Source organism: Electrona antarctica, assembly GCF_951216825.1.
Source record: "Electrona antarctica genome assembly, chromosome: 18".
Classification (NCBI taxonomy): domain Eukaryota; kingdom Metazoa; phylum Chordata; class Actinopteri; order Myctophiformes; family Myctophidae; genus Electrona; species Electrona antarctica.
In genome coordinates this window covers 22854993-22881384 of record NC_136799.1, presented here as the reverse complement: position 1 = coordinate 22881384, position 26392 = coordinate 22854993, and the positions used below count along the sequence as shown (strand labels likewise).

Sequence of the window (26392 nt, the reverse complement as noted above, 5' to 3'; positions counted from 1 at the left end):
CACAGAGCATGTAGTGTTTATTGCAAGTCCAGAAAAAAACAACAATGGGGGGGGGAACATATTTATCCAGGTTAAATAAGACAAATTCAGCGGGTGCTTAAGTGCAGCGTGTAATTGTTGGCCCTGCAAGGTTCAGAGCTCCGCTACATAGAATAGACAAAAAAATAAACACAGTAACAGTCGCAATAATACTAGAATGCACATTCTTACATGAATGACTTGTCTGCAGTGTCTTGCTCATTTGTTTCTACAGGTTAGAAATCCGCTAATGGCAAATAAAAGAAACAATACTTTCAAATGGCATGTCGTCATCATAATACCCAAAGGAAAAGTAACAGCAGGGTTATTTACTACAAAATAACCAAAGAAATGTCAGATTGAATTATACGGTTTGTGTTGCCTAGTGTCCCCTCCTTTATAATGCGTCTCATAGGGGAAGTAGTACAAAGCCTAATGCAATTTTAAAAGGACTTGGATTAAGAAATCAATAAATACCCCCCTGTCCCCTGGCATGGGTTAGGACCTATTTTCCACAGCTCCCTTACCCTCCCATATTTTCACCCGCAGCCTTCACTCTTAAACAGAACAGGTCACTTAAAACATGTGCATGTGTCTAGCTTGAGACAAGGCCGGCATGAGTGGCTTTTCAACACATACAGTATTGACACATATGCTGACATTACCATGACACTGTGCTGAAAAGTTATCCACTGTACACACGCATGCCGTCCCAAACTAGACCCATAAACATGAAAATGATTACATCATTTTTAAAGAGTGCCTTTGCCTGTTCAACTTGTAACAGAACCCCTAACAAATACGCTGGCCTAAAGCATCAGCTGTGCCATCTTCAGACAATAATCTGAACATCTTTGTAACTGAGCCCCACTTTGTTTTTCTGTCTTCTCCTTCCAAACCCATTTGATCTGGAATGTTGTCATGCAGCCAAACGGTAGATATAGTGCAGTCTTCAAACAAAACAAAAAAGAGAAAAGAAAAGAAAAGGAAAGACAATCCTTTTCAAATGTATTGGCAACATGCTTCTGAGGAACACTTACTCCACTCCAAGGTGACATATTCCTCCAGCTATCGGCACATGAACGTAAATGCACTGTATCACCACCCATAATGCACCACTTCACACCTGAGAATCACTTTCAGACAGTTAAGTAGAAGGTTTTTGACTTTGCATCATATCAAACCCACCCCCTTGCCACACATGCTTTCAATCGCGATGTTACAAGGGTGCTAAAACTTAAATATATAGAGAGCATTCCTATCTTCTTGCAGCTCTCAAGGTGAAATGTAATATAATGTGGTTGTGGGTGGTGGAGGTGAATAACATGAATCATTAAAGTGAAGCAGAGAAACGCAGCCATCAAACCAGTAGGCCAGTAGTACAGTACATGCAGTAAAACCCTAATGAATGAATCATTACACCAGGTGGGGAGTCTAGACTCGAGGAGCATGTATCGTGAATAAAACCTGATTTATACTTAGTTGTACGCCAGTGTCGCGCACCGGAAAAAACAACAACAACAAGGTCACAGTGCGTCGCAGCATGACACATTTTGAGCTTGAAGATCTGCTGTTGTCGACGCACAACCAAGTATAAATTAGGCGTAAGGGAGGGAGGGGGTCAGAGTTGAGGAGAACGGCAGAGACGGGGGAGAAGTTCTAGGTGAGCAACAGGGTTGTGTTTTCAGGTCAGTATATATACATGGGGAGAGAAGAGGGGCTACAAATAATACTGTTGGTGGATGGATGGTAGAGAGTGTTGCGGAGCAGAGAGGAATGAGGCTGGGGAAGAAGGCTCAGGGCTGGGTCACGGCACTGGGCTCCTTGTCATAGATGTAGCTGCCCACGCCACCAGTGTTCACCCCTGGAAGAGCACAAGACCACAGACACAGTGGGTATCACGGGTTGAGACACAGGGGTAATGAGAACGCTTTTGAGCACACGTTAAGATGTTGCGAAACACTTCCTGACTGCGACAGGATTCTCACAGGACTGTTTCGATGCTGACAATACATTTTGCAATCTCTCTTCACTATAATACTTCCTGTACAACATGTGCTGCATGGATCCAGTGCTTGAATGTAACGACAATCTGTGTCAAGTGCAGATGATATGTGGTGGGTTGATAGCACCCCCTAGCGGTTACCTTTGGGCCCAAACAGAGTAGCATAGCAGGGCTTGTGGCAGTACGGCTGGCCATCATGCTGTAAGAAAACAAGACAAAGCATGACCACAGTAAGAACAGTCATACATATTCCTGTTCCCCACCAGGTATGTCCTCTCTTCCCTACGTATGTTCCCCACCAGGTATGTCTTCTCTTCGATAGATAGATAGATTCTTTATTTTTGTGTCATGCACCCAAGGCGCCCAGCCCACATGGACTTATAGAGCGTCGCAGTCCCGCCTCCTACCCTGGACCAGGAAATGAAACCCAATGCATTATTCTCATAGACATTTCTTAAAGTATTTATTTAAAGACGGTTACGCCGCGGACAAAGCCAACTCGAGTCGTGACAACTCATGACAACACAAACAATATTTTGGATCAAACAAATAATTACAAAGAAGAAAAACAACAAAAAAAGTGTTCTTTCTAATTATTTGTTTGGTCCAAAATATTGTTTGTGTTGTCATGAGTTGTCACGACTCGAGTTGGCTTTGTCCGCGGCGTAACCGTCTTTAAAGAAATACTTTAAGAAATGTCTATGAGAATAATGCATTGGGTTTCATTTCCTGGTCCAGGGTAGGAGGCGGGACTGCGACGCTCTATAGGACACACCATACAAATCATTGCGTCAGTATTGCATTGTGTACAAGAAACAGATTTTTTTTTTACACAAACAAAACATTCTGCCTTTTTTCCCACGCTTTGCATAAAAAGTCTGCTAAAGCAAAAATACCTTTCCTAAAACAAAATTCCGACTTTTCGTAGTCCTCTAACCAGAAAAAGTTAACACAGATGGTTGTCATTTTACAAAATAATACATGTCTTAATTCTTCATATAATGGGCAGTAAAACAAAAAATGAATTTCATTTTCAATTTCTTTCAAATCACACAGTAAACATACTCTGTCTTCCTCAGGAGTACCAATGAATCTACCCGTTTCTATGTATGTTCCCCACCGGGTATGTCCTCTCTTCCCTTCCCTACACACTATAAAACTATAAAAAAGTTTGTGTTTCATTCAACTTATTTCATTTCCCTTTCCACCCTATGTTCCCTTAAATTCTGACAGCTTTTTGGTCTGTCTTCCTCTCTCACTCCCTCCCTTACCTCTGCATGGCTGCCAGCAGACAGGGTCTTGCTGCACCTTTCACAGCGCAGGCAGGGACGATGCCAGTCCTTGCCCAGTGATGTCACCTTCTCAGCTGTTTTTACACACACACACACACACACACACACACACACACACACACACACGCACACGCACACAAACACAAACACAAGAAAAGCATCTCAGACACCATTTTAACCATTTTTTGTTTTGTGTTTTGAAATCCGAGTGTGTAGGCGGTGTCTGGGATTACTTACCAAAGTATACTTTCTTGCTGCATCTGGGACACAGGTTGGCTTCACCAGAGAAAGTGGTGATGCTGCCAACTGCAAACACATTGCAAACACATTACAGTATTGCTAACGTCTTATGCCTGGCTTCCCTAAAATCTTAAAAGACTGTGATTCTGTTAATGTCCTCCATAGTATAGTGTCAGTAGGTTATATCAGGGATCAGCAACCTTTTTGACATGAGGTGCCATATTTAGATTTTCTTGATAGTCAGTGTGCCATATATCTCATATATTGATTATAACACCACATCAAAATAAGATATTTCCAACAGATTTTGATTGTTCACACCTTTATTTTATTTTCCCCTGTGCCAATGTTGGCACCCGTGCGGGGTTATATAATACTTTTAAATACTGAAATTAGAGTCATAAAGATATCCAGCAATCTGGAAAAACAATGAAATAATCCTAAATATTTTCTGCCAAGGTAGATACAGTAATCTTATTCAGTGCCTTTACTCCCAAAATTCCCCTTTGCTTTCATCCCACTTAGTGCTAATGCACGTGGCAGACATGTGATGCTGTACTAGCAACTGTAGGTGGAGCCAAAGGACAAAGATTACAGATGACTTTTGGAAATTGCTATTATACCTTTATGTAAACTGTACATGGAATAAACAGGAAAACAACATAGAACGTAATGGCTAGTTTCTCCTTTTAAATCGCACATGCTGACAGAGGACGTGTGTCTCCTGGCCATCGCACAACTGGCCCCTTTCGATGCCACAAGTCATCCTGTATCGAGGTCTTTATCAGAGTCGGCAACAGAAATGACTTGGTGTGCACACAGCCACCGACACAGACAACATGCATACTGTACTACCATGCGCAGTTACGCACATGTGTCTATCTATCAATCACTCACTCACGCACATGCACGCACCTACGCATGGAAGCATGCATGCGCGGCAACACAACATAGGTGAATGCATACTTTTGACTTTTATACACAGTAAAACCCTCAGGGCTGTATTTTGCGTGTCTTAAGTACCAAGTCTTATTACTTAACTTAAGACCTGGAGGCGTGATCAATGCCATTTGGCTATTCTGAGTGGCCAAAGAGCATTGACCACGCCTCCAGGTCTTAAGTTAAGTAATACGACCTGGTACTTAACCCATTTAGGCCTGACCTCGAAATAAACATTTTCACGATTTTTCAAAAATAGCAGACCTACAAGCTCGTAGCGCGCCATGAGCTTGTAGATCTGCTATTTTTCAATAGCTAAATTATAACATAATGTTTAAAACACCAAAAGGGGTTCCCGCCCAAAATGGGTTAAGACACGCAAAATACAGCCCTCAGTGTTCATTTATCCATTAATAACTCTGAGAGTGTACAAATCTGGCAAGTGTGATAGCAGATTAGAGTTATGCGGTTGCAGATTTATTTTCATATTCCATTCCGAATTGACCACGACTGGCTTCCAAAGGTTGCAGGAGGGGCCTTTGCAATTATTGTCACAAATCATGTACACAGTGTCTCTCCCAATAACACATTGAGGTAGCTCTAAACAACGCACAACCAAAAGCAATTTCACTTCCATATTTGTACACTCTCAGAGTTAAAACTAGAAAAAGTGCCCTTCTGGGCACAGGTCTCCACCAGGAGGATAGGACTGTGTGAGATGTTTGGCAAAATGTTTAGGAGTAATATAAACATGTTTTTTTGTTTGTTTGTTTTTTGCAACAATTTTCTTTTGTTGAGGAAATGCAGAGCCAGATCACTCATAGTGCGCATACATAAGTTGTATACAGATCGATGCAGTTATAGCTAAAAACAGGAATTGGCCTGTTATAGCGCCACCATGAGGCTGATTTGGAAAAAAAATGTGGCATGTCGTCCTCCCTAGTGGAAATGTGTGTGTATAATTTCACGGAAATTGCACACTGTGTTTGTGATTTGTGGCATTTTGTTCGAAACGGACCAATCATGTGAGCTTTGGAAGTCAATCTTAGCCAATCAGGATGGAAGATGGGAAATGGTGCAGATCCGTGTTGATCACATGACTATGGAGATAGTGTATACCGAATTGTGTGATGTATGGATAAAATGTGTACGAGTAATCTACAGAAATGTGTTTTGCCTAAATCGGCCTCATGGTGGCGCTATAACAGGCCGTTGAAGAATATTTGGGGCAGAGGTTCGTCGTTGGCATCCATGGAGTGTGTGTGCAAAGTTTGGCATGGATCGGGCCAGCGGTGGCGGAGATTAGCTGGTAACAGACGGACGGAAGGAAGGAAGGAAGGAAGGACGGACACACACACACACGGACGGAGTGCAAAACATACTCTCTCCCCATGCCTTCGGCCTGGTGGAGACAATAACAGAGGTTTTTACTGTATATATGTATAAACATACAGTACATACAGTACAGTACACAACATGCCATGTACCTTTAGCTGGTGCCTTGGGTACAAAGACTCTCTTCTCCTCAGCCTTGGGTGCTGAGTCCACAGCAGTAGGGTTGTTGTTGTTGACAGGAGCATCATAAACATAGGATCCCGCCCCTCCAATATTCACACCTGTAAGTGCAATGAGAGAACAGTATTATTTATTATGTTAAGTATTACATTGAGGTGTATAAGTTACAATATACTGTACTACTTTATTTACTGTTTGCGTCTCATCGCCAGTGTACATTTTGTTGACTAAAAACTATGATGAAAAATGTGATGCGTTGTGAGCTTGTAGGTCGTCTATTTTCAGCATGTAGCCAAGTATAAAGTCATTATGACACTATCAAGGCCTGCCAAAAGAAATGTGTTGACAAGATTAACTGTGGATTTGGTTGACTAAAATCTTAAAGGGATCATTTTTGTAATTTCATTTAATTTCATTGTTTTTTTTTCTGAGCCCAATTGCACCCAAAAAACCTGAAATTTTAACATTCAGTAGATTTTCTGTGGTCTGCGGTTTTCTGGCTCAAACAAGTGCTCTGATTTGCCTGTGGACTGTGATGTAACAGTCCACAAATCCCATATATGACATAAGAATTTGCCAGCAGATGTCACTGTTGAGGGGGTTTGCCTCAAAAGACTTCAGAACACACAGAGAAAACCGCAGACCACAGAAAATCCCCTGAATGTTCAAAGTTAGGGTTGTGTGGGTGTAATTGAGGTCATAAAACCTAAAATAAAAAATTAATGTCATGAAACCTTTAATGATATTTAGTCGACTAAAACTAAAACTGTTCATGACTAAAATATGACTAAAACTAAATTACATTTAATTCAAAAGACTATGACTAAACTAAATCAAAATTTACTGTAAAAAATGAACATGGCTATTCGCAGAATTGTCCAAGGATAGTAAATCAATTTCTAATTTTCTCACATAAGTGGTGTGCTGCGTGACAGTGAAATGAAAATGTACTATACCTTTTGGCCCAAAGAGGGCAGCATAGCATGGTTTGTGGCAGTAAGGCCTTCCATCATGCTGTGGGACACATTACAAAAACAACGAGACAGAAGGTAAATATTAAATATTTACAAACATCACATGGTAAATTACAGTACCACAGCTGTGTAATTTCCTGGTAATAACCTGCCTGTAGACGGACAAAACACACTGTTACATTATCATTATGAACGCCTTGTGATCTGTTATCCTGTGGATTTAATTTCTATTTTGGTGTGAGAGTACAGTAGGGACTAGGGAGGAAAGACAGAGCGTGTCTGAAAAGGGGAATCCTGAGTTCCTCTGTGATTTCCTCCTCAACCTTGTCTGGTGACATTGTCAAGGTCCCCTAAACACATAATAATGACATCAATGGTATACAGGAAACAAGAAGAATTATTTGATGTGCAGCCATGTGCACGTACGCACGCACACACACGCACACACAAAGTCACACACACACACACGGGTATGCGAGCGAGTCTGTGCGTGCACGTCCACGCCTGTGTTTTCAGTCTGGTCTAAAGACACGGGTGGCCTGCTGCTCCTGCAGGTGCATGCTGGGTAACTGGCGGTCATGTAAGGCCATGCAGTCATCGGTTCACGAGGGCAGAACAGGCCTGGGTAGTCATTGGTCCAGATCCCAATGCCCATAGTTGAGAAGAACCAAGCGGATGGTAGCGATGCCACGGGCATAGCGCCAGCGGCGCCCAAGTAGCGGCGAGAGGAACAAATTAAAATAACAACCTGGTGTGGAACAAGGGGCGCATGCCTCGCGCGCGCGCGCGCACACACACACACACACACACACACACACACACACACACACACACACACACACACACACACACACACACACACACACACACACACACACACACACACACACACACACACACACACACACACACACACACACACACACACACACACACACACACACACACACACACACACACACAGCTCCACCATGTGCCAGCTTTACAATGAGCCCCACAAGCTCTTCTCTTGGAACACAGCAAGAAACAGAAAGGCCTGTTCCCTCAATAATGCATTAGCCACAACAGGATGTCCTACTGTTAAAGACACACACATGACACGGCGCGCGCACACACACACGCACGCACACACACACACACACACACGCACGCACAAAGAAATACAGTATATTACACATACACACACAAAAACACAGACAGACAGACAGACAGACATCCTGAGTGTGACATTTATGAGTTCCGCACAGATTTGGCGGCTAACGTTGTGCCTGGTCCGTGGCTAACCACTGATGACTTTCTCAGAACTGATCCAACTGACACACAGGCCCCCATTGTCCAGTGAACCGGGTCTGGTGCTTTGTACAGCCTCGCGCAGTTGGCCCTGCCTCTGGATCTACTGTATTTTATGCCAGTGGCAGGGGGACCCTAAAGATGGATTAACCATCTCCCCCCCCGATGGACCACAGCCCCCTCACTTCCCAGCCTTTCACATCCCACATCCTGACATCTGAGAATGTGCTCTCCCCCCTCCCATCCGTCGTGGGCTAGGTATCGCTGCAATGCTAATGGCATGCTAGATATGTTGAACACAATAATTATTCACTTTTGTTAGTGATTATTCGAGTTGGGGACGTTTTTTTGACATCTTATACCACTGTGGCATTTTACATTACGAGGGGAATAATAAATGCAATGACATATGTCAATATATCTTAAATCCTTGTTCAGACCAAAGATTTGTGACCAGATTAAGTCATTTTAAGCCCAATTTATACTTTGTCGCGTGATGGTGTCGCATGGTGAAAATAGCCAAGCTACGAGCTAGTACAGTTGGAGGCCATCGATATTGTCCTTTTCTTTTTGCTGAGGTTTGCGTGATCTGCGCAAAAGGACAGTTAACCCATTTTGGGCGGGAACCCCTTTTGGTGTTTTAAACATTATGTTATAATTTAGCTATTGAAAAATAGCAGATCTACAAGCTCATAGCGCGCCACCGAGTGGCGCGCTACGAGCTTGTAGGTCTGCTATTTTAGAAAAATCGTGAAAATATTTATTTCAGAAAACTGGAGGATTTAGAAGGATTTTTTTAAATTTTGAGGTCAGGCCTAAATGGGTCAAATGATAAGGGACAATATCGGTGGCACCCAACTGTAGGTCTGTTATTTTGGGCGTACGACACTGTTGTACAACGGAGCGGAGCATACATTTAAGCATAGAGCGTTGAGGAGACAAATCACAGCGGTTTGAAATATGCTCACGATATACCATTCCTACAATAGATTGTTCATCTCTGCATCTATCCGTTCATCCCGTTCATCCATCTTTAACCCAATACTGCCTGAATGTGCTGGGCCCAGGACCTGTTTAACAGACCACATCGAGGTGGATTAGTGAAGTCATGATCTTGTAAGCTGTGGACAGTGGAGACTTGTGACCTTCTCGCTGGAAGCTTGGCCATCTGCCATCAAGCCTCTGGGAGCTGCCGTCCTCTTGTTTTGGCCCACGGATGAGGGGCCACAGCCAGGCTTCATCTCCCCTCAAGACTCCCCCTTTAAAAGAGAGCTCCGAGGTCGCCTAACCTTCTGTACACAGGCCCGGGGATAACATCAAACATGACCCAAAAATCCCTTCTTTTTTTTTTACATTCCTGCATTTTATGCAATTATGTCTCCCAAGGCCCCTGAGCCTGCCACCCCCCAAACCCCCGTTTCCATGGCAATGAAAGGGGCACAAAGTTTCCCCACTGAAGCCAGACTCCTGTCATCATGGCAGTGCTGCCTCAGGCGGGATTTGGATGCCAAATCCAAAAGAGAGGATTGAGGCGGAGAGATGGGAAAGCGAAGCAACATGTTACAGTAAACATATAGAGATTAACCCAAATAGCAGATATACAAGCTCATAGCGCGTCATTTCGTGTCACGCCATGAGCTTGTATCTCTCTCTCTCTCTCTCTCTCTCTCTCTCGAAATAGCAACATATGTGTTTCAGAAAACTATTAGGATTCAGTGGGTTAAACATCAGCTCAGCATCCTCTGGGGTCTGCGGCGGAAATTGCTTTTGTGTTACTGTGTGTACTACATAGCGAGATCATATCCTTCCTGCGTGGACCGACCGGGGGGGAGTTCTGCCTCCGACACTGACGCAATCAGAGCAGAGGCTGGAGGGGTCAGCGTATTCAGTCATGGCCAGAGAGAGGGACATGGAATTGGTAGCTAGGTCATGATGACAGGGAAAAGGGGATAAGGATGATAAGTAAGTGGGCTGGGTCAAAGCTAGACGTACAGGGAACAGCACTTTGCTACGGCTCGCAGTGGAGGGGAAATAATGCTGAGGGGTGATACAGCTGTAATTACATAACGGAGGGCAAGAGAACAGACACCAAGTGATCCTGCAGGGTCAGAGACGTTCATCGCACAACGGCACCATGTAATAATGGCAAAATAGGGACATTGTAAGGACTAAGCAGGGCAAAAACATCCAACATGCAATCAACCAATTACTCACAACTGCCGACACACACGCACACGTGTCGAACATTCACTGCTCCCGTGCTTGCGGTTATGGTTAGGTTAGAGCTTGAGGTAGGTTGTCGTTCTAATGACAGTCGGACCAATAGCATAGTAATAATACCTCTGAGGTGCATGTGTTTAGACATACCAACAGTCAGACACACCATGAGTCAGACACCCTCCCCAAACCCTAGGGGTGCACTCACACGGTTAATGCAATGTTCTGTGCTCGTTGGATGCATTTTGTGTTGTGTCATGGCCGCCCAATGCATTTCCAATGGAGGTCACATGGTTTGACACAACATTGTGTTGTGTGAGGGGGAGGGGCGCAGTTGAATTCGCCCCTCCCCCTCCCACAACACAATGTTGTGTCAAACCATGTGACCTCCATTGGAAATACATTGGGCGGCCATGACACTACACAACATGCATCCAACGAGCACCAGAATTGCATTAAAGGTGTGAGCTCAGCCTAGGGATGCACAAGCAGATTAGACACAACAAACGGACCGGACCATGTGGTCGAACATGCGCTGCTCCCGTGCTTGTGGTTAGGGTTGGGTTAGGGTTTGAGGTAGGATTAGTTTTAACCCGCCGCGCATGTCGGGAGCCCCGGGTGATTTTTAACCCGCAGCACGGGTGATTTTTAACCCGCAGCACAGGTGATTTTTAACCCGCAGCACGGGTGATTTTTAACTCGCAGCACAGGTGATTTTTAACTCGCAGCACGGGTGATTTTTAACCCGCAGCACGGGTGATTTTTAACTCGCAGCACAGGTGATTTTTAACTCGCAGCACGGGTGATTTTTAACTAGCAGCACGGGTGATTTTTAACCCGCAGCACGGGTGATTTTTAACCCGCAGCACGGGTGATTTTTAACCCGCAGCACGGGTGATTTTTAACCCGCAGCACGGGTGATTTTTAACCCGCAGCACGGGTGATTTTTAACCCGCAGCACGGGTTTGTCTGACTAATGACTGTAGGACTGTTGGTATGTCTAACCAACGTATGCACCCCGTCAACTCCGGTCATCATCACACCCACTCATTGTCTCACTCGGTCAGAGCAGACAATCACGCCTTAGCTCCATTATGCTAATCACACTCACTGTCCTGATTTAACCTGTGTTCCCCTGTGTTTGCCTTATGATGCATTATAAATGTGCTGATAATGTATTCATTAATATGACGACAAAATCAACATATCAACCCTGTATATATCCCCGTTTATATCTAGAAAATAAATCTTGAGGATAATATTACAAACTATTGCAATCCCAGAACCATAAACCCTACTATTGCTACGAGAAACAACACAAAAGTATGTATGTATTGCAACAGTACAGGGTTTTCTCCCCTTTAGGAAAGTCTCCTGGCCACTATGCTGGGGGCTTCCCACTCACCTCAGCATGGCCCCCTGCAGTCAGAAGCTTGTTACAACGGTCGCACTTCAGGCACATCTTGTGCCAGTCTTTGCCCAGTGATGCCACCTTCTCCGCTGTACATGAAAGAGAGAGAAGGGGAGGGAGATGAGAAAATATCGTGAGTGAAAACAGCCAAAGAAAAGGAGCATTTATACAAGTTACCATCAACAACGGCCTTTATTTATTCATTCATTGTATCGAGCTTTGTACGGCTTAGAATGCCCCGTTCAACATCCCAAAAAGGAGGGGAATTACGTTCCTCGTTGCTTCACTATACAGAATAATGATGAGCCTGTTAGCTCAGTGCCACTGCACCATTGAATCCTGGGAAAAATAGATGCTGTCACACCAGACTGATTTAACTGTGGGGGGCGAGGGGGTAACTGAGTGTGCTTGTGTACCACACAGGATGCCCCGGTGATGTCATCTCAGGGATAGACAGACGGTGGCATGAGCCCTCGTCCAGATGGATTCTGGAACGGTGGGGGTTGACTACAGCTAACCCAGATCTCTTTGTGTTAACACCCCACACAGGCAGGCACACACACACCCAGCCCCACACCCCGCCCCACCCCACCCCTGTTTCCAGTTCCCCTCAAGTCTACCAGGCCGATAGAAGGACTGCTTCCCCTAGACTGGCGAGAGACAGACCCTAATTATACACTTTCCAATTATAAATCTCACTCAGCTAGCTTCCACACAATGGGGCCCCGTGGAGTCGTGCAGACCAGGGCCCCCTTTCAACAGTAGAGGAAACGCGTTCCTTATCACATCATGGCACAAACAGCCGGACTGGTCTGTTTCCTACGCCTCCCTCTGACCCCCCCCCCTGTGCACTCTTAAACACGCAAACATTCACCGAAACTCAAGACAAAGACACACAACAAACTGATGGACACAAACAAACTTGCACGCACGCACACCTACAGTAACAGTATTCCCCACCATTCAGCCCCAAGCCCCCATAAAAGCACGATTGTTTCAGATAACCCATCTACTCCCTACGGGGGTCTGTGTTTACTCGCCCCATCAGTCTCACTGTCAGTTTTCACTGTCAAATGAGACAAACGACACCCTAGAGAAGAGCTCCAGACAGTAGCGAAGAGGTGCGACCTCCCAGCAAGACACAACACAACACAGGAATGCTGACAGAGCAGAACGCTGACGATATTAAATGAATCCTCCTCAGGGACTCTTTTACTGTTGAATAAGAAGGCCATCATATGCCAAATCATTGATTTCCGCTGAAATTGGATGGACAGCCGCAAACCCACCAGGAACTTCTCGACAGTGTTAAAAGGAAGTGTGTGTGTGTGTGTGTGTGTGTCTCTAGCTGGTTTTGTGTACTGGAGTGTGATTGACTTCCTCTTAAATCAGAAAACCTCAAGGCACCTCGAGACTGTGTTTAGAGTACTGTACATGAATGCTATACATCTACCCACAAACAGACGTGTGTGTGTGTGTGTGTGTGTGTACACGCACACAATATCATTGCGTGTGTTAGTGATTTATTTCCCCTTACACTGGAGGAGAACCACAAACCACAGGACACCTCCAGAGTGTTGAAAAGGAAGCTCATGAATAGGACAAGAGAAATGTGCTGTGTGTGTCTGCGTGTGTGTGTGTCTGCGTGTGTGTGCATACACACAAGCACACGTGAGGTGATAAAGTGTGCTGTTTAACAGTTCCCTGATTTTAAAGGACAGTTTTTATTGTAAGAGTGGAGCGATGTTGTTAGAAGGGTGTCTGTCTGTATTATGGGGAGGTGTTAGTTATAATGTGTGCATGCGTGTGTGTGTGTGTGTGTGTGTGTGTGTGTGTGTCCATCCATGGCCCAGTTCTTTAACCCCTCCCCCATTCCTGCTGGGGACGCTGTGGGCGTGTTCTCTCCTCTGCGGCATCAGTGCCCATACCCAAGGCTGGGTTGGCAAAAGGGCCTTTCTGTGTGGAGTTTGCATGTTCTCCCTGTGTCCCCTATAGGGTAGGTACCCTCACAAAAACCATGCAGTAATCCTAGTCTCTTTCTAAACTACCTCCCCCTGGCCAGCCGGGCGCCTGATGGAGGGGAAAGGAACTGGTCGGAATAATGTGTTCCTTTCCTTCCACGCGCTACGTCCGGGGAAACCCCCCCCCTGTCAGGTGAAAAGAAGCAGCTTGCCTTGGACTCCTAAAAAACAGGGTCGGATTATAATCAGGGACTAGACAATTTGACATTCAATGTTCTTTTTCCACAAATGAGTCTTGAAAAATGGGGGTTGTCTTATAATCAGAGTCGTCTTATATTCGGCGCAATACGGTACTTGCCACCCGTGCGTTACATTGTAACCCCTTCAAACGTTGCTTGCACGTCCTCCACATGGTGATCTCTGACTTACCCCTTTAGCAGGTGTAGTGGTAAATCTGACAATGAGTTAGTAGACAGTAACAATCTACTAACTACTTGATTGATCCGTAATTCATTGACGACTTGAATTAGTTATTTATTGATTTAATATAAAAACACACATGCATTTCCTATTTCTTCCGTGAGAACAAACTGAAACAAACACACATATAAAGTCTCCAGTGACTTCACAAACTTTCAAAACAAACTAGACAGTAAATCACTGGTTGACAAGACATAACTGGTATAACAACAAACTCATGCCAAGTGTAAAAGGCACACGGCAGGCACCTTGAACGACCTGCTGGGAATCAGAACCTCATTCTGAGTGCGATTTTTGAGAAAAGCTTGGTTATTTTTAACACTGTAACAAAGTCATCCATAACACCCTGTGAGAGGAGCTCAGACTAGCCAAAGTGGTAGCATCTTTTAAAGCTCTACTTAGTGTGCTATATGTACAAGACTTTTTTTATAGCCTTTTTTTATATAAATCCATTTACTTTGTTCACCATTATATTTAATTCATTTTCTCTTGCTTGTTCTACGGTTTCATTTAATTCTTCACAAGTTTAATGTCCTGTATACTTTATTTATTATAGACAGCACCGTTTAACTGTCATTTTGAAACACAAAGCTGTATTACAGTTTATTATATTAGAATCATTTAACATTCCCAAAGTCCGTAAACAGAATCAATCTGCAGCATGTCCCGACTACCGGCAATAATGAAAGACGTAGACGACCAACCACCCTTTATCCTGCTTGGTTATGGCAACAACGTGAGGGTAAATGCACACACTTGTGTCAACAAAATGATCTGACCGCGGGGGAGATTCTCTGGATATTCACTTGTAACACTGTCAACACTGCTGAGGCCAATTACCTTTCTGCTTCTCTACCATCAACATCAACACTGATTCAGGATTTCCCTTCTTGGCTTTAGCAGACTTTTAGTGCATTTTCCTTGGAATCTGGCTGTGTTTACCGACTGCATTTGGGCACCGATATGACTGTGTTGATGCAAGGCGGAAAGAGCCTGTGTTGAGCCTGGCTCCTGTTTATCTCCACTGTAGAATTTGACAAGATCTGAATAATTTAAGACATTGAATTACCGTAATTAAACCCAATTATCAAATCAGTACATTTTGTTAGATTTGGGTGCTTCAGTCCAGTAGATTTAGCTAGATTTAGGTGCTTCCAGACATATTCATGAAAATGTCCATTTCTTAATACATTTGTAAATGCGACACATCACCTGAAAGCATCAATCTCTAATTAAATGAACATAAAAATACCATATACGAACTTCCAAATTATTTTGTTAAGCCTACAGTATTAATGGCACTGCTCAAAATTAAACAATTTCTGCAACTGAAGAATACTTTTCCAGCATAAAGTCTCGAAAAGAGAAACCTTTTTTCCCTCGTCGGTTACTTTAGGATTTTAAACTGACTCTACCATTACATGCATAAGTTAATCTAGATGAAAGCATCAGCTTTAGCTGCCTGAAATGTTAAATCTGAATTGAGTGCAGTGTCGGGTGGAAACTTCATATGTCCAAAACTGTTACTTTTTAAGTTAAGTTAAGTTTTAGGATTCAAATAAAAAAAATGGCTAAAGTAGTCGATCTACAAGCTCGAAACGCAGAGAAAATTGTAGATCTGTTACTTTTGATGCTTTTGTGTGACGCTGTAGTATGTGATGATCAAGTAAGAAAAAACATAAAATATGGAGATAAGAGGTTTATGCCTGACAGCAACGAAATAAAAGCAGCCGCATTACCACTAAGGTCAGACCAATAACCACACTGTCGCTGTCACACAAATCTCTTTTTATGATTTTTTTTTATAACTTAATGCTATTAATCATCCTTTAACCGCCCTATTTTATACTTTGTCTTAGTGGTATGACAGTGTCACACAAAAAGTGACAGTGTCACACAGTGTGAGCTGCGTCAATGTGCCATTTTTTCATGGTGAAACATTTTGAAACATTTCACATATAATAACATGCTCAAAAAAGGGACGATTAGTATTAACCACTGTGACAAAATAATGACATAATTTTTCCCCATTTTCAGAAAAGTAACAATTTTGGACATATAAGGTTTCTACCCGTCAGCGACAATATGACACCTGCACAGCTGTAATCTGCTTAGCCATGTTTGAAAGCTCCTGAGCTAAGCTCTTCCATCTGTGGCTTTCTCCTCTGTGTTGTCAATATGGTTTTATCACTAAACTGTACTGTAGCTTACCGCCAAGTTCAATTCTCAGTTCCCACAGTGTGTTCACTCAGTAACCTGATTTAACCCCACACAGTGTCAATATAAATGACCTAGTTTGAGCCTTTAAGTTTCTGCAATTTGATGCAGGTTGAGATGAGGCAAAAGTGTTTATTTATCAACAGTATACAGTACTGCACTGTCCCAGTGAGGGGGGGGGGGGGGGGTATGACAATGGCTTTATAAACAGCCTATAGTCCCTGCATGTTACATTGTGATATTCAGACACGGTTGTCGGTTGGAACCTCAACCTTGACATAGTTACAGTAACTGCCAAAACGCCAGATATAGCCCTATATCTAATCAGTAAAGCAGATTTTCCATTATCGGGTGAGATGATGGTTGTAGAAATCCTGGGTCTAGAAACAGCTGTGGCAGCTGCATTCTACGTTGTTATTGCTGATGACCCAGGCCAGGATGGCTCATTCTACGTTGTTATTGCTGATGACCCAGGCCAGGATGGCTCAACGATTTGGGGAAAATGTCGAATTGTGATTTTTCAGACCAATATTAAAAAGTAAATTTTCAATTCTGTTTATATAAAAGGACCATACCAGTGTAATTTCATGTTTAGTCCATTAGTTAAATGGGCTAAACTAAATTAGCAAAATTTAGCCCATTACCATTTAGCTCACAATTCATGAATACTCTTTAAGTCTGAATTACTCCTGACAATTTCCCGTACATTAACTTTTGGAATAGCTCAGATTGAAATGAATAACGGATAACGGTAGTCCTCGTTAGTATGGTTAAATTAATATTGTACTTCAATTCATGGCCCAAACATTACTTAAAATACCAGAATACCTTGTTTAGACCACCCTCTCGGCTATTCAATTAATTCCTCTGTGATTTGTAAATTGGAGTAGTTCATATTGCAATTCTTGCGATAATTTTTCAATAAACCTTTCAGCTCTAGACTGTTGGACAATATTCAGTAATACCTGCTTTAAGCATCATCCGGGGCCAGTGTTAGCGCTGGCTGTACGTCACAAAAAAGCCCGCTACATTCTCCCACGGAGAGAGGATGACAGCGCCTAACCTTCTGTTCCTCGTAAATTGGAGTCATACGGTGTTTGATGCGTTAAGGAGCCTAGGACAAATTCAACAGATGAACATCAAATAGATATGGGTCCTTTGAAAATCGGCCAGGGCCTATATGAGATTAGCCATGAGATATTGCACAGCGTAAGTGTTCCCACTCTGCCTGTAATGATACTAGGACTGCATCAGACAAATATCAATCAAGGCCATAATCAGATCAGACGTTTTGTTTGTTCTACTGTATTACATGATGCACTGAATTGATACTTAGAGGGGAGGTATCCTGTTCAGAATGACAGCAATTATGAAGAATGCATGTTGGGAAGAGATGTTGCTCTTTCTGCCAGGGAGAAAGAGTTCACTGCGAGGTGAAATATCCACTCCCACTGCTTGACAACACCTTCTCTTTCAATGTGATACATGGCACATTCTTTTATTCTAATGAAAAGTGACCCGTTGACAAATGTAACCTATTGCAGACTTTAATATCTTTGACACCACTATGTTTTAGGTACATGATGAGCTTCAACATTAGGCAATAGTATAGCATATGAACCTTTCAGCTACAATATCAGAACAGGACTGTAAAAACACTGTAATTGGATGAGTGTATTAGCTAGCGGAACTTGTAATTTAACAAGAGGGTCTAAGGGGGGTTACTTAATGGCCCATTTCTCCAAATACCTTAATTACAGTCTCTTAATTATCATCAGTTAAAGGGGCTTCTGTACCCGAATACCACAGCTCACAGTGGACAGGATTTATCCCCAGGCAGGGTGGGACGTATGGGGGGGGGGGGGGGGGGGGGATTTTCCAATCCCAAACTTGTATAAAGCATGAACAGTAGACGATGTGAACTGTGTTGAGAAGTAGGCCACTGAAGCTGCTTCATTCTAAGGATGTGTTTAAGCACTGAAGCTGCTTCATTCTAAGGATGTGTTTAACTTGCTTGAGTACCAGATGGGTGGGATAAAATGTAAAATCACAGGACATTGACTAACAGCAATCCCAACCTCTGTGCTACACCCAAGTTAATTAGAACAAACACTACAAATTATTTGCAAATACTCACTGACCAAGTTCTGATCGTGACATATAAATAACCACAAGCCTTGAAAAAGAAAAAAAACATTTACACAGCTGAACTTCCCAGTATGCACTTCTGTGGGCAATGGCCGCAGGGGGCAGAGGCTCAGAGACCTAATGCTGTATGCGTGCTCTCTTATCGCTCAATAATTGAGCGATAAGTGTAGGGAAATCCAATGCATGCCATTCAACAATGAGGACAATGTGCTGTCCACTGCATGGCACGCTACGCTACGCTACGCCAGCTCATCTCTACAACCATTACTCACTGTAGCCCCGTTATCGACGGGGGTTGAATCAATCTAGGAAGCACTGAATGAATGGGCTAATGTTTCTGGATGTCAGGATGACTGTATTAAATGTACGCTGAGTAGTGTGACACACACTACTCAGCGTGCATGGGAGGGAATACCAGCCCTCTTGCATTATCACAAGCGACAAATTTGATATCGTATTTATTTGCCGCTAAATCATCTCTACATCCATTACATGAGTCAATATTGAATAGGCATCTATTACAATATTTTGCCAGAGATGGAAGGGTGGACGTTAAGACTGTTAAATAGAACCCGTTTGGCCCAGGCCGCTGGTGTAGCGGTCCGGGCACCTGAGAGGCTGCAACGCAGCCTGACTGCATCTCTCTCTCCCCATTTCCTGGCAGCCTACTGTCCTATCAATAAAGGCTTAAAAGACCAAAAATAAACCTTAAAAGGAAAAAAATTAATAGATACAGTTTGTTCATTACATAATTCTTGGTGCTGCTTTTCAGTGGACTGGAACAAATGTTGTTCTAGCCTAAGTTACATGGACCCATCTGCATGGACTTAAGTGCTTTATACTGCAATACACACACACAGCGTGTGTATTGCAGCTGTACACACTCTCTTCCTGTTCCAGCCCCCATCCTCATTATGTCCCCCTCATCTATTCCTCTATCAACACCAGCTGAGTCCACGCAATCACTTTTTGTTTTGTCACAGTAATGTGATAACTAGGCCTGCATGTCCATTTAACCAACCTGACTGTCCTGAAGGCCCCAGTCTGAAGAGGGGCTACACATGGAAGATAACAAAACACAAAGGTAAAACACAGCAGAGGTACACTCACTCAGACAGAGGTACACTCACTCAGACAGCCAAAAATGAATAGAGGGAAAATGTATGTTGAATATACTGGATCAATATATTTGTGACAAAACAGGAAATAAAATATATTGTGTTATTAATTGGGATTAACTAAGTAAGTAAGAGAGTCAGAGAGGCTTATTGTCGGTATCAGCCAGGGTGCAGGAGTCTCTCCCCGTTTCAATGCGCTAGACCTCTGGGAGATGGAAAGCTGATGTGCGGCACAACGCCTACCATCAGCTCCCAGTACTTACCGCACGACATCAAGCCGTGCTACTCTTACACCGAGTTGGCGGTGCCCGGGATCGAACCCATGACTTTGCGGTCGAAAGGCGAGTGCTCTACCGATTGAGCCACCCGGACACAACTTTGGGATTTTCTGGCATCACAATAATATAAATATATATATTTTGTGCGTGGGCACACAAGCCATACACATTCTCCAGCCTCAGAACTTGTGACAGGAAAGAAAAATCTCAGTTTACGGATGTATGTTGATTATGGCATATAATGGAGGCATAGTATTTTGTAAAATTTGAAATATTAGCAAATGTCAAATATACCTAGTATATTAAAGTGTGTGAGTGCAATATATATACTATATATATGTTGAAGCACACAAGCCTGTAGTGACAGGAAGGAAAAAACATGCAGCCTGTGTTTCCTTCAATGCATCCTCCCTCCATTCAGCCTTGTGGAATACAAACACCCTCAAGAACATGTGACCTTGTTGCTTTGGGTTAAAGACAATGGCTATTCAAGTCTCCAAGGTTTACTCTGGCATGCAATGTTAACCAGTGGGGGGCAGTGTATACATCCGCCACATTCCATGACATCACACAGCTAGAGGTAGCTTTGCTATTGTGTTGCACACTTGGATGATCAATTATTGTTTTCACCATGGCTCTGCAAGAGGCTAGCTGTGTGTGGGTGTGCACGTGGCACGTGCGTCTTTCTATCCGTCTGAAGCTAATCTTTCAAACTGATGGACGGATTAGAGTCAAACTCATTGAACACTCACAATTAAGCTAATTCGTAAGTAAATTATTTGACTTGAGTGGAAGTGATTCTAGCATCCAATTCCAAACTGACCGCAATAGCGGTGTACTGAACATTCAGAAGAATTGGATGAGACTCTGAATATGTCTTCAGTCAGATGAGCGACTGATGTTTCTGGTCTGGAACATATGCGTCTGGATCCCACTTCACTTAACAGTTTAAAATTAGACTTTTAGGCAGTCTCTTTATCTTAATCTATTTGTTCTTCAGGTCTCCAAAAGGTCACTTCAAAAAGGTTCACCTCCCCCTAGTGCTATGATCTGTGCTAATAAGCTAAGAGTACTATTTATTATGACAAATTTAAAATGTGAAGACTTGAGTTGGTTCTCCACGGCTGATGCAACCCTGGAGCAAAACTTGGCACTGGAGGTTGTCTGTCGCCTCAGTCAAGGCGAGGTTTCCTCTCCAGCCTCTCTCCCTCTCCCACCCTAATTCATTCTCTCTCTCTCTCTCTCTCTCTCTCTCTCTCTCTCTCTCTCTCCCTCTCCCACCTTAATTCATTCTCTCCCTCCCTCTCTCTCTCTCTCTCCCCCCCCCCCCCCCTCTCTCTCTCTCTGTGACTAAAGAGGCTGACCTCGTGAATCCTGCTGGCTGACGTAAATGAGCTGTAGTTAACTCACATCCTGTCTGTGTTGGTCAGAAGAGCCGCAGGGCAAAGCACCGTTTCAGTCCTGCCTTGATGGCTTGTTGTTCACCCTCCTTCGCCCCCAGGCCCTTTCTCCCCAACACAGCATCTCATCTCTAACTGGCCAGGACATTGTGTCCCTGGCTAAGGGGGGTACGAATTAGGTCTGTCCCATGCATTCTGGGGAGTGGGCCAATGAAAGTGACATGGTGCAAACACGGTTATAAATCTAGGTTATATGGTCATTGGATGAATTTGATGTTATCTGAAATAGACACTTTTGAACCATGATCTTGTGACTGAGTTATAACAGACAGAAGGGCAACTGTTTTGAAAGAAGTCACTTTGATCTTTTAACAAAGTTGACCATATCTGCAATCAATGTCTAAGAATATGCCACACTAGAATAATTCCTTTGTATGCATGGCCAATTTCCAAATGGTTCACAGTTCGGGTTCATGTATGATTTTAATGTGATCAGACGGTTGGAAGCCAAATCAGTTCCTCTATCCCACGGCAGTTACATAAGAGGTCGCACTGCTGCAAGGTGGATCAGCACGCTTCACCTGTGCACTGCTGCAAGGTGGATCAGCACGCTTCACCTGTGCACTGCTGCAAGGTGGATCAGCACGCTTCACCTGTGCACTGCTGCAAGGTGGATCAGCACGCTTCACCTGTGCTGCTGCAAGGTGGATCAGCACGCTTCACCTGTGCACTGCTGCAAGGTGGATCAGCACGCTTCACCTGTGGATCTGCTGCAAGGTGGATCAGCACGCTTCACCTGTGCACTGCTGCAAGGTGGATCAGCACGCTTCACCTGTGGATCTGCTGCAAGGTGGATCAGCACGCTTCACCTGTGCACTGCTGCAAGGTGGATCAGCACGCTTCACCTGTGGATCTGCTGCAAGGTGGATCAGCACGCTTCACCTGTGCAGGGGGGAAGCCTGTCTTTTAGCACCTGGTTTAATGCCATCCCCATTAGCGGATCATATTTGTGCCTCAAAAAAGGCAGAGGGGTGGAGAAAAGGACCCTCATTCAAGTCTCACAGTGGCAGGTTATGCAACGGCACAGAGATAGAGGCACCAACTCAAGAAGTGACGTTACATAACAGACAAGGCGCATTCAGGCTGCCCATGGGGCAGCCAAATGGAAAGCAGCATCCAGAATAGAAAGAGAACGATATTGTGTGGATGTTTGGGACAGAGAGCAGGATGAAAAGAGTGTGTGGGAAATGGAGCACTCCTCCACACCGTCAGGGAATGGTTGAGAGGACCAAGGTATTCTGCCCCTCCTCTGAAAGAGCAAATGAGCGAGCAGAGACAGAGGGTGCCTTGTGTGAATAGAGATGTCGCTTCTCATTATAATGCATGAAGAACTTTGAGAGTCTCTGCAAAACCATAAAGGCAACCCCCCCACCCACCCACCCACCACCGCCCTGTACTTAAACACATAAGAGGGATTCTGGGCCTTAGGCAAGGCCAACAGATTGAAGAGGAGGAGAGTGTGGGGGGGGGGGGGGGGGGGTGCAGAGAAAGTGACAGAGAAACCTATTGCTCAGAGAGAGAAGTGAGAGGCATTGAAAGTCACTGCGAGAGTAAGAGGCTTCAACAGGAAGCCATTCCTTCCCCCATCCCATTAATTCCTTGTTTGCTCATTGCACAAAGAGCCACTGCTTTATTTTGCCATCCATGAGAGCCAAACAGTTCTATATTGAGCCACTCTCAAGTCTCAACCCAAATTCAGGCTTTGTTTGGTTGAGCCATGCTGTGATGTGCTGCTGTGCTCTTAAGTGTGCGTTCTGTGCTCTCTCACATGCCATCAGTTATCTGGGTCTGTGACCCAGTAGTCACATGTCAGTCGATAGTTCCCAGTGCAATTCCAATAGCAGAGAGAAGTGGGAATGACAGATGTGTAGCCACAATGTGTACTCTGGGGAACTGAAGTTCAACCGTCAATACTGAAAAAGCAATTCCTCAAATACCCTAGAGATCTTGTTTTGCATTCTTTTAATGCCAGTGCTAAGCCTGGGTTTCTTTTAGGTTTTTTAGGGGGGTTATTTTTTTTTCCTTTTGCAGAAAATAAATCTGTGAGGATTTTGCGGGTGAAAACATTCCTTGACATTGGTCGAGCCGTGATTGAAAAGCTGCGAGAGCAGCTGTGAGGGAGGAACGGCAGTTTGATCTCACAGTCAACATTTTGCCTTTTAGTGGCAATGAATGTAAGACATCTGCCAGCAGCTGCCAAATAAAAGCGACTGACGGAAAATAATAAAACAGTTCCTTAAAACCTAAAACAATTTCCATGCTAGACGGTGGCTCACCGCTGCCGTTTGAAATGACGTTCATGCAGTAAGCTGTGGGGTGGAGTTTAGCGCCTCACCCTTTAATTCAGTATTGGCCAATGCCAGCTGGTCGGGCCAGGTGCGTATTCTGTGGGGCGGGCCTTTCAACGCTCTTTTTTAAAATAATTCTCCACAAGGAAAGGCACAATTTTATTCCTGTATAAAGTTGAGGAATAATACAATTACGCCAATCAGAAACACACATCTTAGTTCAACTTCTAGATCAATAGATCATTTTACATCATCAATCCTTGAATCCTGACACCATTCCAAATTCCAATCCCTTACAGGAATAAGCCTCACTTGCTTCTGTCTCCCTCTCTCTTCCTCCGGAATCAGGAAAAGGAAGAGTGAGAGGTAGCGTAGGATATTTGTGTGGAGCTGCTTCCACAGTAGCACTCTGGAATTCCTCAGTCAGTGACATCATGTTGATGATCTAAGCTGTGGGCAGTAAAAAATGTCCAAACGTCCAAATGACTCCCTCTCTGACCCCACCCATGCCTCATCGTAGCCACACCCTCCCTTTGCGATGACTGAAACCTTAATAACACAGCCTCTTTTACTCTCTTCACCATGTCTCTGTCACTCTCATCCTCCCTATACTCTCTGACGTCGGAGGCTAATTCTACAGTGGGCCAGCCAGCATCAACCCTGCTGCTCAAGTGTGGACTCAGCCCAAGACGCGTTCCGCCACAACACATTTTACACCCTAGCTCTGTAAAAATAACTTCCAATGAAAGATCGTATTATGTTATATATAAAAAAGAGAGAGAAAATAAGCAGAGGAGTTTAATATGACTCACTTGCTGGTGCATTGCTGTGAATTAAGGCCATAATCCGTACATTTATGTGCTCTCCCGAGTTGATGGAGAAAGATAATTGCAACTGTAAAAGCCTGACTAGGACTAAAAGAGCCAAAAGAGAATCGGCCCGACAAGGGGGATAATGTGCTTATGAACTCCAGATAGGGCTACGTGTCAAACAGTATGTCTCCCACCCGACATCAGGGGTTTCTCAATGCAAGAGTAGGGAGACCACCTCCAACCACTGCAGATGTGCTGGTGATATTGTTTTAACATACTCTACCATACAGGCCGGTTAAAAATAATGTTTCATTCAATAAAAGTAGTTACAGATGGAAGCTTACAAATGGTAAAAGAGGAATAAGTAGCTAAATGCTTTGCTATTGCAGGAGACTAAATCTTACTTTCCGTGAACATTATTATAGCTCAGTGACTAGTGGGACCCACTGGATGAGCAGCAGCTGTGATGTGCACTCTCTGTCGTTGCCTGTTATGTAATAAAGGCTTCTCATCCACTCTCATAATTGATTTCGACCCCATGACAGCTCGCTGTGCCATGAACTGTACGGATGGATGACCGTTGCTGGAAATAATTCATTGTTTTTGATTACGTGTTGATGGCATAAACATACAGTAAGCACAGCTGATCGGTCTGGGTTCAACACGGTTACCATTTCTACATACTACTCAAGAAAATGTAGCCCATATAGAAGAGCACCTGAACACACACAGAGAAATTATAATTAAATAGATTTCTAATTACTTTAACAGATCATGTGATATTGCCTTTACAAAAGGGCCAAATTGGACCAATTATTATTATGGGAAGTTGTATTGCCACTGACACAGATAAGAGCATAACACCGTTACCATGCTCGTCTATGAGTGGGCAAATACAGCATATGGTATTATTGCACTCTTGGCAAGGGTACCCACTACCCAGCAACTCCCAGTGCCAACTGTCATGCTTGTGAATATGCCAAAACAACAAATTAACTGGTATAGCCCCCCCCCTTATCTTATAAGCCTTTTTTAATAAATAAACAAATCTAAGGCTTTTGGGGTTGGGGGATTTAGCCCCTATACATCTGTTTACATTGAGCCAGCACAACTCTCCAGACAGAGGCTGTCTCTGTGAATCATTGAAGGTTTTGGGTTCATTCACTCTTGTTCTAAAATAATACATAATCCAGAGAATGCTGCGAACGTTATTTCTGAACATTTCCTTGAGTGAATGTGGCAAGCAAGGTGAGGGTACACATTTCCCCCACCATGTGTCACATCGACGGATCATTTAGATTGATGCATTCAATAGTAGGATGTTATGATGACACAAAGTATGCAACGAGAAGTGTGAAAACCACCACAAATTTGCAGCACAAGCCTAGATTCGGATAATAATAAATAACAAGTTAATATGTTAAACAATAAGGCAATATCTAAAATATTGTGGTAGCTAGACGTCCACTCCACAAGGCAAATTACGTTTTGCTACTCAACCAGATAAAGTAATTTCAGTGCTCTAGTAGTGAAAGTGAACAACATCACTTACCGAAGTACACAGTCTTCTCACACTTGGGACACTTCGATGACATGTTGCAATGTTTTGGTCGAATGAAAATGAAAGTGAACTGTTTTGTTTACTATTGCAGCAGCTTCCACGAGGTTGATCGGCGCTCTCTCTCTCTGTGTGTGACTGGCGAGCAAGTGTTCTCTCTGTTGTGTCCCA

At 43.7% G+C, this 26392-nt stretch overlaps 1 protein-coding gene across 1 annotated transcript; it reads right to left on the bottom strand.

Annotated features, from left to right (window-relative positions):
* Positions 1 to 26392, bottom strand: crip2 (cysteine-rich protein 2). Its single transcript, XM_079528934.1, has 8 exons — positions 26216 to 26392; positions 11896 to 11990; positions 6966 to 7023; positions 5982 to 6110; positions 3553 to 3621; positions 3295 to 3389; positions 2165 to 2222; positions 1 to 1882 (listed from the first exon to the last, which is right to left on the bottom strand). Exons 1-8 carry the CDS (start codon positions 26256 to 26258, stop codon positions 1815 to 1817), a joined length of 615 nt encoding a protein of 204 aa, XP_079385060.1. The 5' UTR covers positions 26259 to 26392; the 3' UTR covers positions 1 to 1814.